The 15,928-nt window shown below is 41.7% G+C and overlaps 2 protein-coding genes across 2 annotated transcripts in view; one reads left to right on the top strand and one right to left on the bottom strand.

Moving 5' to 3' along the window:
- The window catches only part of LOC137653900 (protein argonaute-3-like), a 189,921-nt gene that overhangs the window by 147,595 nt on the left and 26,398 nt on the right, over positions 1–15,928 (top strand). Inside the window, exons 12-14 of the mRNA XM_068387527.1 lie at positions 11,061–11,264; positions 14,218–14,338; positions 15,448–15,620. Coding sequence (XP_068243628.1) covers positions 11,061–11,264; positions 14,218–14,338; positions 15,448–15,620 — 498 coding nt within the window. The remainder of the gene's footprint in view (positions 1–11,060; positions 11,265–14,217; positions 14,339–15,447; positions 15,621–15,928) is intronic.
- The window catches only part of LOC137654497 (mediator of DNA damage checkpoint protein 1-like), a 179,474-nt gene continuing 177,326 nt past the window's right edge, over positions 13,781–15,928 (bottom strand). Inside the window, exon 15 of the transcript XR_011046644.1 lies at positions 13,781–13,899. The gene's annotated coding sequence lies outside the window, so the exon portion shown is untranslated. The remainder of the gene's footprint in view (positions 13,900–15,928) is intronic.

Genomic DNA, 15,928 nt, shown 5'->3' with positions numbered 1-15,928 from the left:
GCGATCCCTCTCCTTCACATATTATCTTGAGGAGCTCAGATTGCTCTAGGGAAGGGAGAAAGAGCGCTTCTTCTCGCCGTTGTTACGTATCAACAGAGAGAGAGCGCTCCCGTCCTTCAAACTCCCGATTGCGCAAGTCACCGGACATATCCGCGCGGGGTTATTCACATCGCCCGCGCGTTTCAGACAGAACAGTTCCCATTCCCGTACTTTCTAACGAGTTACGGAACATGAGCTTCATGAGGACCTCGGAAGAAGACGTGGAGGTTCAACCCTTCTTCTCCTCAGCTGAGAACAGAGAAGAAAGGCCAGACCGCCGATCAGTGCAACCTCTTATTGAGACAGTACCGTTAAATCGGTCGCCTACGCCTAGACCATCGACTTCCAAGCAAGATCAGGCGCGTGCGGCGCCATAGCCAGCGCTCAGCCTTCCCTTGGAATATCGGCAATGGAGTATTCTACTTCGCCGTTACCTCCTGATACTCGGGCTTCTTTCACCCTCCCTCACGAGGAATTAGCGCAACCGGAAGATTCCCCGGAAGAACAACCATCAAGGGATTTGGAGTCCTCCTATCTGAGGGCTCTAAGAATGATGTGTAATATCTCAGGCCTCGGGGATTTACATCTGTCACCTCGACATACCTACGCTCTAGCTTTAGACAGACTATGTCGTCCTCCACCAAACCCTAAGACCAGAATCAAACTTCCCTGGTCTATTCACACTGCAGGCCGTCTGAGGAAGGTCTCGCAGGCAGTCTCGGGGGAAACGGGTTCCTTGAAGTCTCAAGGATCCCACAAACTTCTGCAATTCCCTTTTTCAAGGCAAAAGTGGTTTTACAAGGTTAGAGATGCCAACCCTTCTCCTTTGACCCTGGATCCCCTCACAGCAAGGCTCACACCTGGCTGCTCTGCAGAGAGACTCTTCTCTCCCAGTCTCCTTCTCCGCCACAGAAGTCTCAGCAGTGGAAGCAGCGTCAATGTCCCTTCTGGAGGCATTATCCTGGTTTGACAAGTGGTCAGGTACAGTCGGCTACCTAGCAAGTCACAAAGACCTTTCAAACCAAAACTCCATGCAGTCCCTGCAGGAAGTCCTAGCTGCTGGGGCCAAAACAATGGACTTCTTAACTGCTACGACTGCAACCCTGTGGTGCAACTGGATTCTCAAAAGGAGGGAATCAGTAGTCTCCAGACTTCATAGGAGCATCGCTAAGACCGAGAAGTCAGATTTAAGGAACTCGGATCTTCTGCAACCTCTCTTTTCTAAGCAGGCAGTTTCCACTGCCTTAGATACTTGGAGGAAAGAGACTCAGGACACCGCGATGAAAAAGACTGCTTCCTTTCGCACAATGCAACAGCAGCTAACTCCACAACCCAAAGCCACAATCGCAGCTCCACTCCCAGCCAAGAGCCTCAGCCGCCCCTCTTTTATAGCCAAACCTATGGGTAGAGGAAAGTTGGCTCCTCCTAAGGCTAAAGGCAGAGGGAGGAACCCTAGACAGAAATAGGGTCACGGCTCCCCCCTCACAGTGCGTAGGGGGTTGCCTACAGGGGAGATGGAAAGCTATGGGGGCCATGCAATGGACCATCAAGGTGCTTCGTTGGGGGTACCGCATCCCCTTCATAGACTCTCCTCCTCCTCTAATTCCTCCCCTGATCTCGTCCTCCCAGGTCCCTCGGAATCCCGGGAAACAGCAAGCCCTAGCTCGAGAGATCCAGAGCATGCTTCTAAAAGGCGCCATCCAATAGGTCTCCAATGCTTCCCCGGGGTTTTTCAGTCGCCTCTTTCTGGTAGAGAAAGCCTCGGGAGGTTGGAGACCAGTAATCGATCTCTCGACCTTGAACCAGTTTGTGAGGCAAACTCCATTCAAAATAGAGACAGCAGCCTCCGTGACCCAAGCGGTGCGTCCAGGGGACTTTATGGCATCTGTGGACTTAAAAGATGCACATTTTCAAGTGCCGATCCATCGCACATCTCGGAAATTCCTACGCTTCCTGGCTCAGGGTCGAATCTTCGAGTTCAAAGTCTTATGCTTCGGCCTCTCGACCGCCCCACAGGTCTTTACGAAGGTTTTTGAACTCATATCTTCGTGGGCTCACAAGCATGGAATACGTCTACCAAGATATCTGGATGATTGGCTACTGGCCTCGTCCAGGGAGCTAGCTCTGGATCACCTGAGAAGACTTCTAGACCTTTACAAGGACCTGGGCATCCTTGTAAATGCAGAGAAGTCTTGCTTGACTCCAACCCAAGTCTTAAACTATCTGGGTATGTCCATCAACACCCAGGTAGGGAGGGTGTTCCATTCGGAAAACAGACTTCGGAGACTGGATCAATCCATCGCCCATCTCTTGTCTCCACTACCACCTACAGCCAAGTTGTGGCAGAGTCTTCTGGGCCATCTTTCCTCCCTGGAAAAACTGGTTCCAGGCTGAAGATCGAGAATGAGAAGTCTCCAGTGGCATCTGAAGACCCATTGGTCTCAAAAGATCGATTCCCCTTTCTTGTCAGTGAAGGTTCCAGCTCTGGTGTTACAAGATCTTCATTGGTGGTCAACCAGAGAGAATACCCAAAAGGGCATTCCCCTCCAAAGCCCCAGTCCGAAGTTAAAATTTTTTTCGGACGCATCGCTACGGGGCTGAGGTTCCCACCTAGGCCCGAAATTAGCATCAGGAGTTTGGTCTCCGATAGAGCAAAATCTCCACATAAATCATCTGGAATTATTAGCAGCCTGGAAAGGCCTAAAATTCTTTGTATATCTACAAGGATGAGAGGTGGTACTGATGAGCGACAACTCCACAGCCGTCTCGTACATCAACAAACAAGGGGGTACTCTGGCAAGAGGCCTCTGTCTGCTAGCGGTCCAGATTTGCCAATGGGCGGAAGGCCACAACATTTCACTCACAGCCAGGTTTATTCCGGGCCGGAGAAACATCGTGGCGGATCAATTGAGCAGGCATCACCAAGTGTTGAGTGGCGAATGGTCTTTGGATCCTCGAGTAGCGAAGACAGTAATAGCTTTGTGGGATTTCCCCACAATAGACCTGTTCGCTACTTCTCTGAATGCGAAACTTCCCCGCTACGGGTCCCCAGTTCCAGACCATCAGGCAGCGATCCAGGGCGCCCTTCAACACTCCTGGGACAACCTGGATGCATATGTCTTTCCACCCTTTTGCTTGCTCAGAAGGGTGATCAACAAGCTCAGGTCCTCCCGGAACTGCAAGCTAACTCTAATAATAGCTCTGGCATGGCCAAGCAGAGAGTGGTACGCAGACCTTCTTTCCCTGCTGGTTCAAGTTCCGAGGTTTCTGCCTCCAGAACCCCTTCTGTTGACGCAGCCACACAGTGGTATCCCCCACGGGAGAATCCACTTCCTGAAGCTTCACACCTGGAGGCTGTCCAGTCTCTCCTCAGAAGCAGAGGCTTTTCAGGGAAGGTGGCTGAGCACATGTCCAGGCTCCTGCGCCAATCTTCCACAAACCTCTACCAAGCAAGATGGAGAGTGTTTGTAGCTTTGTGTAGAGGGCGAGTCGTGTCTCCACTCGATCCCTCTCTTCCATTAGTGGCAGACTTCCTGGTGTACCTCAGGGAGGAGAAACTCCTCTGTCTTGGCAATTAAGGGCTATCGTTCAGCCTTAAGTCTCATCTGTAGACTGAGAGGGGTTGACCTTTCCACCTCAGAAGATATCACCTTGTTGATTCGAGGTTTTGAGAGATCTTGCCCCCTAGTGAAGATTAGACCACCACCTTGGGACGTGTCCCTGGTCTTACGTTCCTTGAAGGGACCACCCTATGAGCCCCTAAATAGGGCCTCTGACTACTTCCTAACCCTTAAGACCGTCTTCCTAGTAGCTCTGGCCTCGCTCAACTTCGTGCCAGGCTTAGTGGCCAAAACTCAGAATCCTTCATCGGCCGATGAGAGGTTTAGAGAATTTCAATTTTCCAGCCTCAATAGCGTAACACAGGATACTGACCAATTGGTACTGATCCCAGTCAGGGCGCTAAGGAAATACCTGAAGCGCACCAGACCTTTCAGACCACGCCTCCGTCATCTCTTCCTCAGTACCAACAAGGTAAAGAAGAAAATCTCTTGCAACACCATCTCTTTCTGGCTCAAGAAAGTTATTGCGAGAGCCATTCACGGAGATCCAGAGGCAGCTCAACCCAAAGCCCATCAAGTTAGGGAAGTGGCTGCCTCACTGGCGTTTAAGAAGAATTTTTCAGTCTCCCAAGTCTTAAGAGCTGGAGTCTGGAAATGCCAATCTACATTCACCTCTCACTATTTAACCAATGTGACACATAGGTCTCTAAACACCTTTTCTATAGGGCCTATTGTGGCAGGGCAGCAGGTGCTGTAGCTACCTTACGCCCTTTCAGGGGACAGTAGCCATTGGTCAAGGATTCTGTGTTACACTAGGTTTTAGAAAGACATCCATCTATCTTCTGCTCCCTCCTTCTTCCTCCCATCTTGGTATCCTAGTCTGTAACCAGTTTTGCCAATGGAAATAAGGTATAAAACTCATCTGACTCCTCTCACAGGGTATAAGTTATACTCATAGTCACGAGGGTTCCCCTTTTCAAGGTCAGGGGAACCCTAAGTATGAAAGGGTCCAAGTCGTATGTTCCCGACCCTCTTCATCCTGAAACATTTGTTTCCACGTAATTACAAACCTTCAGTCGTGCTAAGATTATGGGGATCTACAAAGGAAAGTTAGTGGGAGATTTTTTCATCAAAAGAGTTTAGTCTGAGGACTATCTTCCCTAGGAATAGGGAACTCCTCGTCCACATTGACCTCAAGACTAAGTCTCTTATAGTAAAGAATGAGGGTTTGTGTTTAGTGTAGGAACAAATGACAAACTTATAACAGAATTTATATTTTTCCTAACATACAAACCCGAATTCTTTACACAAATTTCCCTCCGTTGCCACCCCCTAAAAATAGTCCTAGCTAGAATCCGATTGAAGGTATTCAGTAGCTACCGACCGCCAGTCCCCCACCCCAAACAGGTGGATAACTACCGGCCCGGTCGTTAACGACCTTGTTAAGGTTTTCTGCCGTATTTTCCAGCTCGGGCTAGAATATCTTCTATAGTAAACAATTTGGGTTTGTATGTTAGGAAAAATACAAACTCTGGTATAAGTTTGTCATTTTTGGGTGAGATAGCCATGTCGTCCTGATGGAAGGTTCCTATAGGTAGCTTTCTAAGGGATATTTGGTTACAGTGATATTCCCAGAGAATTAACCTTTAGGTCTCCAGAATTCTAACTCCTGGCGCAAATATCCTAAAAATTTCCCTTAAGGATATCGCATAATATCAGGGGACGTATATCTTGATACGACATAGCAATCTTCACCCCGAATAGCGTTTTCGTTTCGAGGAGGAAGAGTGGCAAAAATAGAAGGGGAGTCGTTATCAAGGTTACCCTTCCTCCCGTATTAATATTGAGTATCTAGATGGCGCTCATTCCTTGTAGCATTGAGCATGGTGCTACAGATATAGTAATTTTGGGAGGGATCCTGCCAAGGCCTTTTCTATAGAAAAGGAGGGCGGGTCCATCAGGACGACATGGCTATCTCACCCAAAAATAGATTTTTCGCGTCCATTTTTTGGGCTCAAGCCATGTCGTCCTGATGGAAGTTTTCCAGAGAATTACTAGAAAGTACTACTGTATCTGTGGATTTTCATAGGTGCCTTAACCTTGGGACAATTTTTCTATGGTCGTCCGGCCCATTGAGATAAATTACGTTACCGTTATCCATCATTACCACTAATCATGGACAATGTTAGTGCTTCCTGTCCCATGCAGGGAAGAATCATACTAGACAGTAGAAAAGGGGTCTCAAGGTTTGTATATATTGTATGAACAAACATAAGTATCCACTAGATATACAAAAGGTCTCATCGTTTGTATATGTTGTCGGAACAACTAAGTGTCAACTATATCCATTGTTTGTAAGCATAAGATAATATGAGGTTTACTTAAATAAATAAGTAAGAGAACTCGGGCATATTTAATGTGCTAATTGCAGAGCGAAATAAGACGCAAGTACACTCTAATAGACATTTATTTAGAATAAATGACCAAATGGAATAACGACTGTAACGAGTGTAACGTGTTAAGGGAATTTTACTTACAACGTATACAGAAAATATTTTTCTTGAAAGGGAAGAAATGATGAGTGCCACTCTAAATTTGAAAATTTTGATAAATTTTCCTAATATAATTTCTGTAAATGTTGTATACTATCAACACTGTGTACTATGTGTACACACACGGCACAAGTGTTATCTGTATAATTCCACACCTGAGATTTTGAACAGTCTTAGTGTCACCATGGTGGCACTCACTTAAAAGGTATCGCACTGGAAGTGTCAACACTTTTCTACCCTAATTGATAGTCCCAATCAATTGACTGTTCATCGCAGCACTAGACGACAGGTTTTAATACACTACCTGCCGCCACCACATAATGCTTCAGTTCGTGGACTTGGTTTCCGTAGTGTTTGTAGAACACTCTGGATGACTTCCATCCAGTATATGAGCGAAGACGCTCAAAGTCAATATACTGAAAAAAGTATAGTGATGAAGCAATTTTTCTTGGATCATGACCTGCAGGTGTACTGTCAGGATCTGCTCTGCGAATGAAGTAGGTGAGCTTTGCCCTCAGTTGTTTTAGGGATAAGTTTGATCCTGAAGTTTCTCCTTTGAAGAGCTGTCCTCCCTGAAGTCTGAAGTTCTACGAAGATAGACCTTTAGATACTCTACTGGACACAGAGAGACATCTTCCTTTAGAGGGCAGATTCTCCAGGGACCCCATCTCTTAGTGGGTAGCTCGTTCTTGGAGAGAAAGGCTGGATCAGGAAAGAGATTCAGTTCTCCCACTTCTGTGAATTGAATGTGGCCCTCATTTCTTGATAGGGCTACTATTTCACTAACTCTAGCGCCTGAGGCTATAGCGAACAGGAAAATAACCTTCTGGGTTAGATCCTTGAGAGAACAATCTTCATTGTTCACAGATTAAGCATAATGTAGGACCTTGTCCAAAGACCATGAAATGGGCTTCGGAGGAGCTGCAGGCCTAAGTCTAGCGCATTCCTTCGGGATCTTGTTAAAGATTTCGTTCGTCAGGTCCACTTGAAAGGCGTATAGAAGAGGTCTAGTCAGGGCTGACTTGTACGTAGTTATCGTGTTGACTGCCAGACCTCGTTTATGAAGGTGGATAAAGAAGGACAGACAGAAGTCTATTGAAATTTCTTTCGGTCCTTTTGTTTTAACAAAAGCAACCCACTTTTTCCAAGACGATTCATATTGTCTTCTAGTTGACTTAGATTTGTATTATTCTAAGAAGTCTATATTGCCTTTTGAGATCCCAAATCTTTTCTTAACCGCTAAGGCGAGAAAATCATGAAAGGAAGGTTTTGGATTCTCTGTGATGAAGCGAAGACAGTCGACTTCTGAACCTGTTGAGATAGTGCTGGGTTTGGTACAAGGACCAGCCTCAGCCTCAGTTCCATCACTGGAGGGAACCAGTTGCTCTTGGGCCACTTGGGGGCCACTAGAACTGCCGTTCCCTGGAAGGATCTCAGTTTGTTGAGGACCTTCAGCAGGAGATTGGATGGAAGGAACAGGAAATTCCGAGTCCATTCGTTCCAAACTAGGGACATGGCGTCCGTTATCTCCTCTAGAGGGTCCTCGTATGGGGCTACATATCGAAGTAGTTTCTTGATGTCGCTCATCACGAAGAGGTCGATCTGCAGTTCCGGGACTTGTTCCAAGATGGAAGAGAATGAGTCTGCGTCTGGGGACCATTCTGACTCTATCGGCTTGAGCCTGATTAGAGCATCTGCTGTCACATTGCGGAACCTTTGTAAGTGAACTGCTGATAGGTGCCATCTCTCTAGACAATGGATGGCTAATATCACATGGTTGATATGGGATGATCTCGAGCCTTGTCGGTTCAGACATCTCACTATCACTTCGCTGTCCAAGATCAGCCTGATGTGGACTGATCTGCGAGGGGAGAGTTTTCCCAACGTCAAGAGGACTGCCATGGCTTCCAAAATGTTGATGATAAAGGCCTTGAACAGAGATGACTAAGTCCCTTGGGCTTTCCCTTGATGGGAGTGAACTCCCCATTCTTGCGTCGAGGCATCCATGTGGATGGTCATCGACGGCAGAGGTGGTTGCAAGGGCACGGTCCTCATTAGGCTCTTGGCCTTCGACCATGGGTTGAGAAGTGATCGTAGTGAGGCCGGTATCAGTCATTTTAGATCTCTTCTAGCGTTTGATGCGTATCTTCTCCAGACTCCTGACGCATCTTTCAGCTGTGCTCTTAGCACTGGGTCTGTTACTGCTGCGAACTGGAGAGAGCCCAGTACTGTTTCCTGTTGGCGTCTTGAAATCCTGTTGGATTACAGTAGTCTCTTGACAGACCCTGCGATCTTCTTCCTCTTCCCCTAGGGAATGGAGAGATGATGTGACCTCAGGTTCCAATGGCTTTCCAACCATTGAAACCTTTGAGCTGGAGAGAGTCGAGACTTCTTGAAGTTGATCTTGCATCCCGGATGTTCCAGGAACTGGATCACTTCTTTGGATGCTGCCTGCACCAACCAGTTGTCCAGGTACACTGCTACCTGAACACCTCCTAGGCGTAGTTGTTGCACGACTGTAATCGCCATAACAGCGAATGTAGAATAAGTATATGTATGAAATAAATAATATAGCTATACGGAAGAAAGGGAACTAGAATAAAGAGTTAAAAGCTAGCGAGAGAAAATATGCTTACTATGGAAGCGCTCATCCCGGGCGCATTAACCTTTAGCCTTAACACATGTCGAACACCACCATAGGAAAAGAATCAAGCCATTGATGTGTGGAGCATAAACATATCTCCATCGTGAATGTATAATGTAGTTGTGAACGAGAATTTGCAGCGAATACACACCGTAGAGCAATCTCCAAAACTACCACAATACCACATCGTGTATGTATAATGTTGTACACAATTATGTAATATGTTAATATTTTAACAACTGTAAGTTAGAGGAGGCTATAACGATCAACATAAAAATCATTGTGTTATTCATTGTCTGACACATGGATTTTAGATCAATAACAAGTCAATTTTTAATGATACTAACTCGCATATTGTCTATGTCACCAGGTTTGATCACGACAAATAAATAGTGAATTCAATTACTCCACCATTAGTCGCTAGAGAAAGAGGCGACTACAACGACTGCATCTGCAAGTTTCATGAAGATACTTGGGACTATGTTTAGTCTGAAGGGTATGGCTCTTAGAACATACTTTATCTTCTGTAACTTGAATCCTAGGTAGGAGGGGAGGGGAGGCGCCTGACTAGAAGGTGCCAATAGGCATCTGTCAGGTCTATCGAGACTGTGAACGCCCCTTTTGGTAACAGGGTCCTTATGTGTTGAAGGGTTAATATCCTGAACTTGCTGTTGTTCATGAACTTGTTGAGTGGCGACAAGTCCAGAATGACTCTGAGTTTTTTCTGAGTCCTTCTTGGGAACACAAAACAGCCTTCCCTGGAATTTGATGGACTTTGCTTTCCTTTTAACCTGTATGCTCAAGAGCTATAGGGTATATTCTTCTAATGCGGGGGTGGAGTGTTGGAAGAATTGAGGAAATGATGGTGGAGACTTGTTCCGTTTCCATCCTAGTCCAATCTTGATTAGGTCGTGGGCCCAAGGATCGAAGGTTCAACGATCCTGAAATTGTTGGAGCCTCCCTCCTACCGGAAGCGTCTTCTTGCTTCAATTGATTGGAGGGTTTACCTCCTCGACCGCATCCTCCCCTAACTCTTGAGGGATGTCTAGAGGAGCCCCGTCTGGATCCTTAATCTTTCAACCGAAAGGTAGTGGTCTGCCTCTCAAACCCAGGGTTGAATGCTGGTGAGGGGCAACTAGCTGTTGAGGCACCACTTGGAAGGTGGTCTGTGTTTGGGCCACCACTTGGGGCACCACGGTTGTAGTAACTGTGGGATGATGTTGAGCAGGCCGAAGGGGAAGTCTAGACTTCTTCGTGTTCCTTTTAGGTTGGGGACCCGCACCCGGGGAAGACTTCCTCTTTGAAGAGATGCCCCACTTCTGGAAAAGGTTCCTATTCTCTGTGATGGCTTTCTCGACTACCTCTTTGATTACTTCATGATTTATGTGTCTTAGCCTATTACTATTTTCATTTTAATATCGCACAATTCAGTACCTCTATTGCATCTAGACTACACACATGAAAAAATTTTGTTTTTTAGCCAAACTGTCCATGAACTCGAAACAACTGCAGGTACATACATTTAGTTGATATTTGTAATTGGTGAGAGTATTGTTCTATGGTGGTTGGGTTAGGCAATTTTTTATGGTTTATCTAAGCTAATTAAAGTGACAGCCAAATGCATCTAATATTAGCAGTCCGGCAATTTGAAAGCCTGGAAGATATTAGATGTCGAAAATTTTAGTGTTATTAGCTCTCATAATTTAAGCAGGTACCAGACTACTCATTGGTTGATAATCAATAGTGTATCAGTACTTAATGACTGATAATTTCTAACCATTTTGTTGGTTTGGTCCCCATGACTGTGAGGTATTCGCTGGTTGAATGGCCTAGTCATTAGAATTTTATAGCTTGACAGCTGTAAAGCTCATGGTGAGGATCGCTGGTACAGTATATCTTTACAAAGATATTTGGAAAGGATGCTGTAAATGCCTCTAGTAGTAATTTCAGAGCTGTTTCAGAAGGTATTCAGCAAAATATTTTACTTTTTTTTATTCCTGTATTTTTTTTTATAGATTTATTTATGTTTATGATTTCTTCCTTTATTATTTTTTAGCAAATAACATGTGTAAATGACCTTTGATGTCTTAGTGCTTGTAAACTTTAAGTCAATGAGAAAGTTTATGTTTAAGAAACTAAAGTTTTATGAATTTAATTGTTTTTACTATTTTGCTATCATAGATATGTGTAAGGTGAAGTTGTTTTATTTTTTTTTTTCAGAGTGCATTACAATTAAAAATTTCTTATTTGATATATTTTTTTCAGAAGCCTCTTAAAATCATTTCATTATGCTACGGGGGGCTATAAGCCTGAGAGAATTATCATGTACCGAGATGGTGTGAGTGAATCTCAATTTTTAGAAGTACTTGCTTATGAACTGAGAGCAATGCGCGAAGCTTGTCACTCCTTGCAGGAGGGATATGAGCCTGGTATAACTTTCATTGTAGTGCAGAAGAGACATCACACAAGGTTAGTGTGAATTTTTTTTTATTAAAAATTTTTTTTTAGTTGTAGGGTAGTTATATTAATATCATCTCTCTCTCTCTCTCTCTCCTTTGAACATGGCGAGTATATTATACATGCATTTAAAGGAACTACAGAGAGAGAGAGAGAATTGTTGATTACTTATGTAGTTTCCATATTTCCTTTCCTCACTGGGCTATTTTTGCTATTGGAGCCCTTGGGTTTATAGCGCACACACACACAGAGAGAGAGAGAGAGAGAGAGAGAGAGAGAGAGAGAGAGAGAGAGAGAGAGAGAGAATATATTTTGAATTGTTAATTACTTTTGTAGTTTCCAGATTTCCTTTCCTCACTGGGCTATTTTTGCTGTTGGAGCCCTCAGGTTTATATCACTGCTTTTCCAACTTGGGTTGTAGCTTAGCAAGTAATAATAATGTTAATAATTATAATAATGATAATGATAATTTTGAAAATAAGCTTCCAAACTTATCTTACTCATCTTGCAGTATAAGGGTATTTTTCAGCAATAAGGTTATGTAAGGTTTGAATTCTCCCTCAGTTTATTCCTGGAAAATTGAACATCTCAGATCAGCTAAGCAGAAAGAGTCGGTTAAGCCTTTGGGCTCTCGTCATGTTGATCCTGCTGGTTCTCATGACCCTGGGAGTCCTTCAGTATATCTAAAGATTTTTAAATGGTGTCACCGTTTGTAGATGTTTACATCATCACCGAATGGCGGTTTTGTTCACCTGTTCTGTATACCTTAGCATGAAAGGTAGATGCCCTGTTCCAAGATGTCAAATGTAGACATTTACTCATTCCCGGTGTACTGTATACCATGATTAGGCAGATATGAAACAAGTTTAGGATCTGTACAAACAACAGAAAAGTGTAATATTCCCGTTCTGTCTAAAGGGAATGGTGAAGAGATCTGTGACCTCTGTTCTTTGAGGGTCTGATAAGGTTGTTGTACATAACCCAGCCAACCAATTTCAAAGGTGATTCATCCAAACCCATCTGTTCTACATCAAACCACATGGACTATCCATTGTATCCTCAGAAACAAATGGTTTTCACAGCCCTCTAGATTGTCTTTAATATGTTATGAAGGACAGTTACCATTATTCTGTATCAAATACACTGAAATGTTTTTGATTGGTGCCAGTTTAAGAATGTATTAATGACTAGAGCTAGCTAGAATATTGTTAAATGTTTAAGGTTCTTTCATTATGAATAAAAATTTGAAATTTCACCCATTAAGGGATCTGGATCAATGCTTAATTCTGTAGTAAGTATCTTGGATTACATCTGTCCATTTCAGGAATATCATAGCAGGTGTATTTAGGGCTTTAAGTATAGAAAAGCCTCTAATAGTCAAGTACAATTTGTTCCAATTGGATGTGGTTTTGCAGTATTTATAAGGTTTGGCTTTTGATCCATTTGAAAATATTTTGCCTATAGATTTCATGGCTAAAACACTTTCCCTACTGACATTACCTTCAGATAAATGCATATCTTTCATTGACTATCTTTTAAGGTTGACTTTGTCCTCCTTGAGAGTATAGAATTATTTTAAGACCGATAGTCTTTTCTAACCTTTCCAAACCCCCTATTTGGAAATAAAAGTAAGTATTTCAATAGAAAATAGATTTGTTTGTCCCGTAAGACATTCAGTATAATTTGGAAGCTTGCTAAGAATTTGATCCATATCTAATAAAATCCTTGCAGGTTAAGATTTATGACATTAGAATCACAAGTTTTATTGGCAGCTCATTCAAACCACATGGTGTCTGCTAAAAATTATTTTGGTGAATCCTTGTTTATCGAGATTACTGTGCTCTGGGTCTGATAGTGGCTATTGAAGGAAAGTTGGGAAATCTAGAAAAATTTACTGGTAAAATGTCAATAAACTAAGCTTCTAGAGAATAAACCATTTGAATATGAGGTCAATGTAGAAATACAATTTTTTTATTAAGAAATTTTATTTCATATTTCAGAAATTTATAGCAAAGTATGCTTAGTTTTTTAGAATTATTATTTTATGATGTTAAGATTAAAGGTATTCCAATTTATTTCTTTTGAAGTCTCACTCCATCTCTCATATGTTTTACTAATGATTTTAATAAAACTACAGTATTATGTAATTCATTATTGTATATGAAGTACTAAAGTACAGTATTTTAACAAAGTAAATTTCAACTATTTTAATCTTAGCATGTTATTGAAAAACAATTTCTACAAAGGTAAGGTTGAGAATAAGGTGTGCATATATTGTGACTGGTTGTAGTAAGTTTACAGCTAAAATTAATAGTAGTTTTTTCATTATATGTACATATTTGCAATGTTTCTTATCAGATGTTTTGATAAGTTAGAATATGATATTAGCAGTACTGAACCATGTTTGGAGTATTAAAACAAAGCTATCTGCAGCCAAATTTGAAATTCCAGGACACAATGTTCAATTTTGTATTACTTTACATTTATAGACTTGGATGATAGCATGTTTTAAAATTTTCTGGGTGAACGATCTCAAGTTGAGGTACTGTATACAGGATCTTCAATTGGGAAAGATAACCATACATTATTTAGGATGCAATTGAAGAGTAGAGAAATTGTTAAAAACAAGCAGAAATGGTAGTGGTAACTGAAAAAAAAAAGTACGAAGCGTTATTTACTTGGTAAAAGAAAAAAAAACTTTTACAGTACTATACTATAATAATTTCTGTCTGGGTAAATTAGTTTAGCCAGATCTTTTATTGATTGTACCAATAGGGTGGGCAGCTTCTTTTGGGAGAGGGGTTGTAAAGATTTGTAATGAATAGTTAAGGAAAAAAAATTTAAATATATACTCTAGAAGTTTATTTGGGTGTAACTGCTTTCTTTTAGAAAACTGAATTATGTTTTATCAAAGCTGCTGTTATGAGGAAGATTGTATCAGTAAATGTGATTCTTTTCTTTCAAGGTTCTTCCCAGTTAATGAAAGGGATGGGGTTGGTAGGAACAAGAATGTCCCTCCAGGAACAGTGGTGGACTCGGATGTCACACATCCTACTGATGTTGATTTTTTCCTTTGCTCACATGAGGTAAAAAAAAAAAAATTCTTGAATAATTTAGTAACCAATTTACATTGCTGGATTAGTTTCCTAGAAACTATAATGTTACATAGGTATACGAGAGAGAATTTTCACTTTAGGTACAAATCCAAGAAAATGGGCACACCTGACCTCGACAAAATGAATATATTCACAGGGATCTATATCAATGGCTTCCATAAATAAAACTATTCAAAGGTGTGTCCTGGAAAGCCTTGGCATATCCTTTGTGAATTATTCACACTAGCCAATATGGTAACTAGTCAGTGCCATTAACTGCAATATTTTCAATTCGCCTCACTGTGGTGTAAAGGCATATTAAATTAAAATTTTCAAAACATACACTAAACAAAGCTGATCAGAAAAGTAGTTGGCAAGGGGTATTGGAAAATAGGTTTTGTGATTGCCCTGACAATCATATACTGTATTGTTTATTACAGCTAAAGATGGTAGCTCAGAGAGGGCTAAGTATGTTGTTTTTAGTAAACTTTAAAGGATGAGGCTTCTAGCCGTATACACTCATTCTTCCACTTACATACTGAAATGTTGTTGTATGTAAAGTAAGGACCCTGGGACCAACAACCAAAATATCTTAAAGGGCTAATCATTTATAGTTACAAACAAAAATATTACTCTAGTAGTTAAAAGCTTTACATAAAAATCATTGCTTGTTAATATTGTAGGACATTAGTATTCTACAGTATATTTAGCTTATTCAAATATAAAATCATATTATGCTACCATTTAATGTCTGGAAATAAAAATAAAAAATGGAATGAAAAACAAGAAAAGGAGAGTAATGAAAAGGGGCAAAATATTGACAACGCATAGCAAAAAGGCAGTTTGTATAGTACTCCAGTGGTTTTACGTATAATCTTCATGCAATGCTGTCATGCTTTTCTAAAGGCATTTTTATGAAATGGTCTTTGAATTCATATTAACTTTTTCTTGTGGCTTTATTAATGACATTCTTTTGATTCAGTATTACTGAATGAATATGGATTATTTTACGAATATATCACTAACTTCTTTCCAGTTGTAATTGATCTAATGTAATCTTATTCTAATTTTACCTAACTTATCATCTATTGAAATTTCAGGGTATACAAGGCACTAGTAAGCCAACACATTATCGTGTACTGTGGGACGATAATGACTTGAGCCTCGATCAGCTTCAAACATTTTCCTATGCTATGTGTCACCTCTATGCTCGTTGTGCTAGAGCAGTGTCGATACCCACTCCTGCCTATTATGCTCACTGGGCTGCATATAGGTAAGTCATTATTTCATTTTCCTCAGATAGCATAAATTATATTTAAAAGTATTAAGAAAAACCATCAAGACATTAAAAAAGGGATTTTGACGAAGGAAAAATCTATTTCTGGGCGAGGAACCTGTGTCGCTCCGTGAAATGCTCCTTAAAGCACCATTTCTAAGGCATAAATATTCCTAAATATACCAGAGAAAAAAGGGTTGCATGGAATGCCAGGAATAAACCCAGTTGGCTCACTCTATGAGTTTCGGTATAGTTACTGGGCCGTGATAGAACCACGACCATAGGTCCCTCACCAGTTAGACCTC

This window comes from Palaemon carinicauda, chromosome 15 (genome assembly GCF_036898095.1).
Source record: "Palaemon carinicauda isolate YSFRI2023 chromosome 15, ASM3689809v2, whole genome shotgun sequence".
Taxonomy (NCBI): domain Eukaryota; kingdom Metazoa; phylum Arthropoda; class Malacostraca; order Decapoda; family Palaemonidae; genus Palaemon; species Palaemon carinicauda.
Note: the sequence above shows the minus strand (reverse complement) of the source record. Positions and strands in the feature narration are given on the sequence as shown.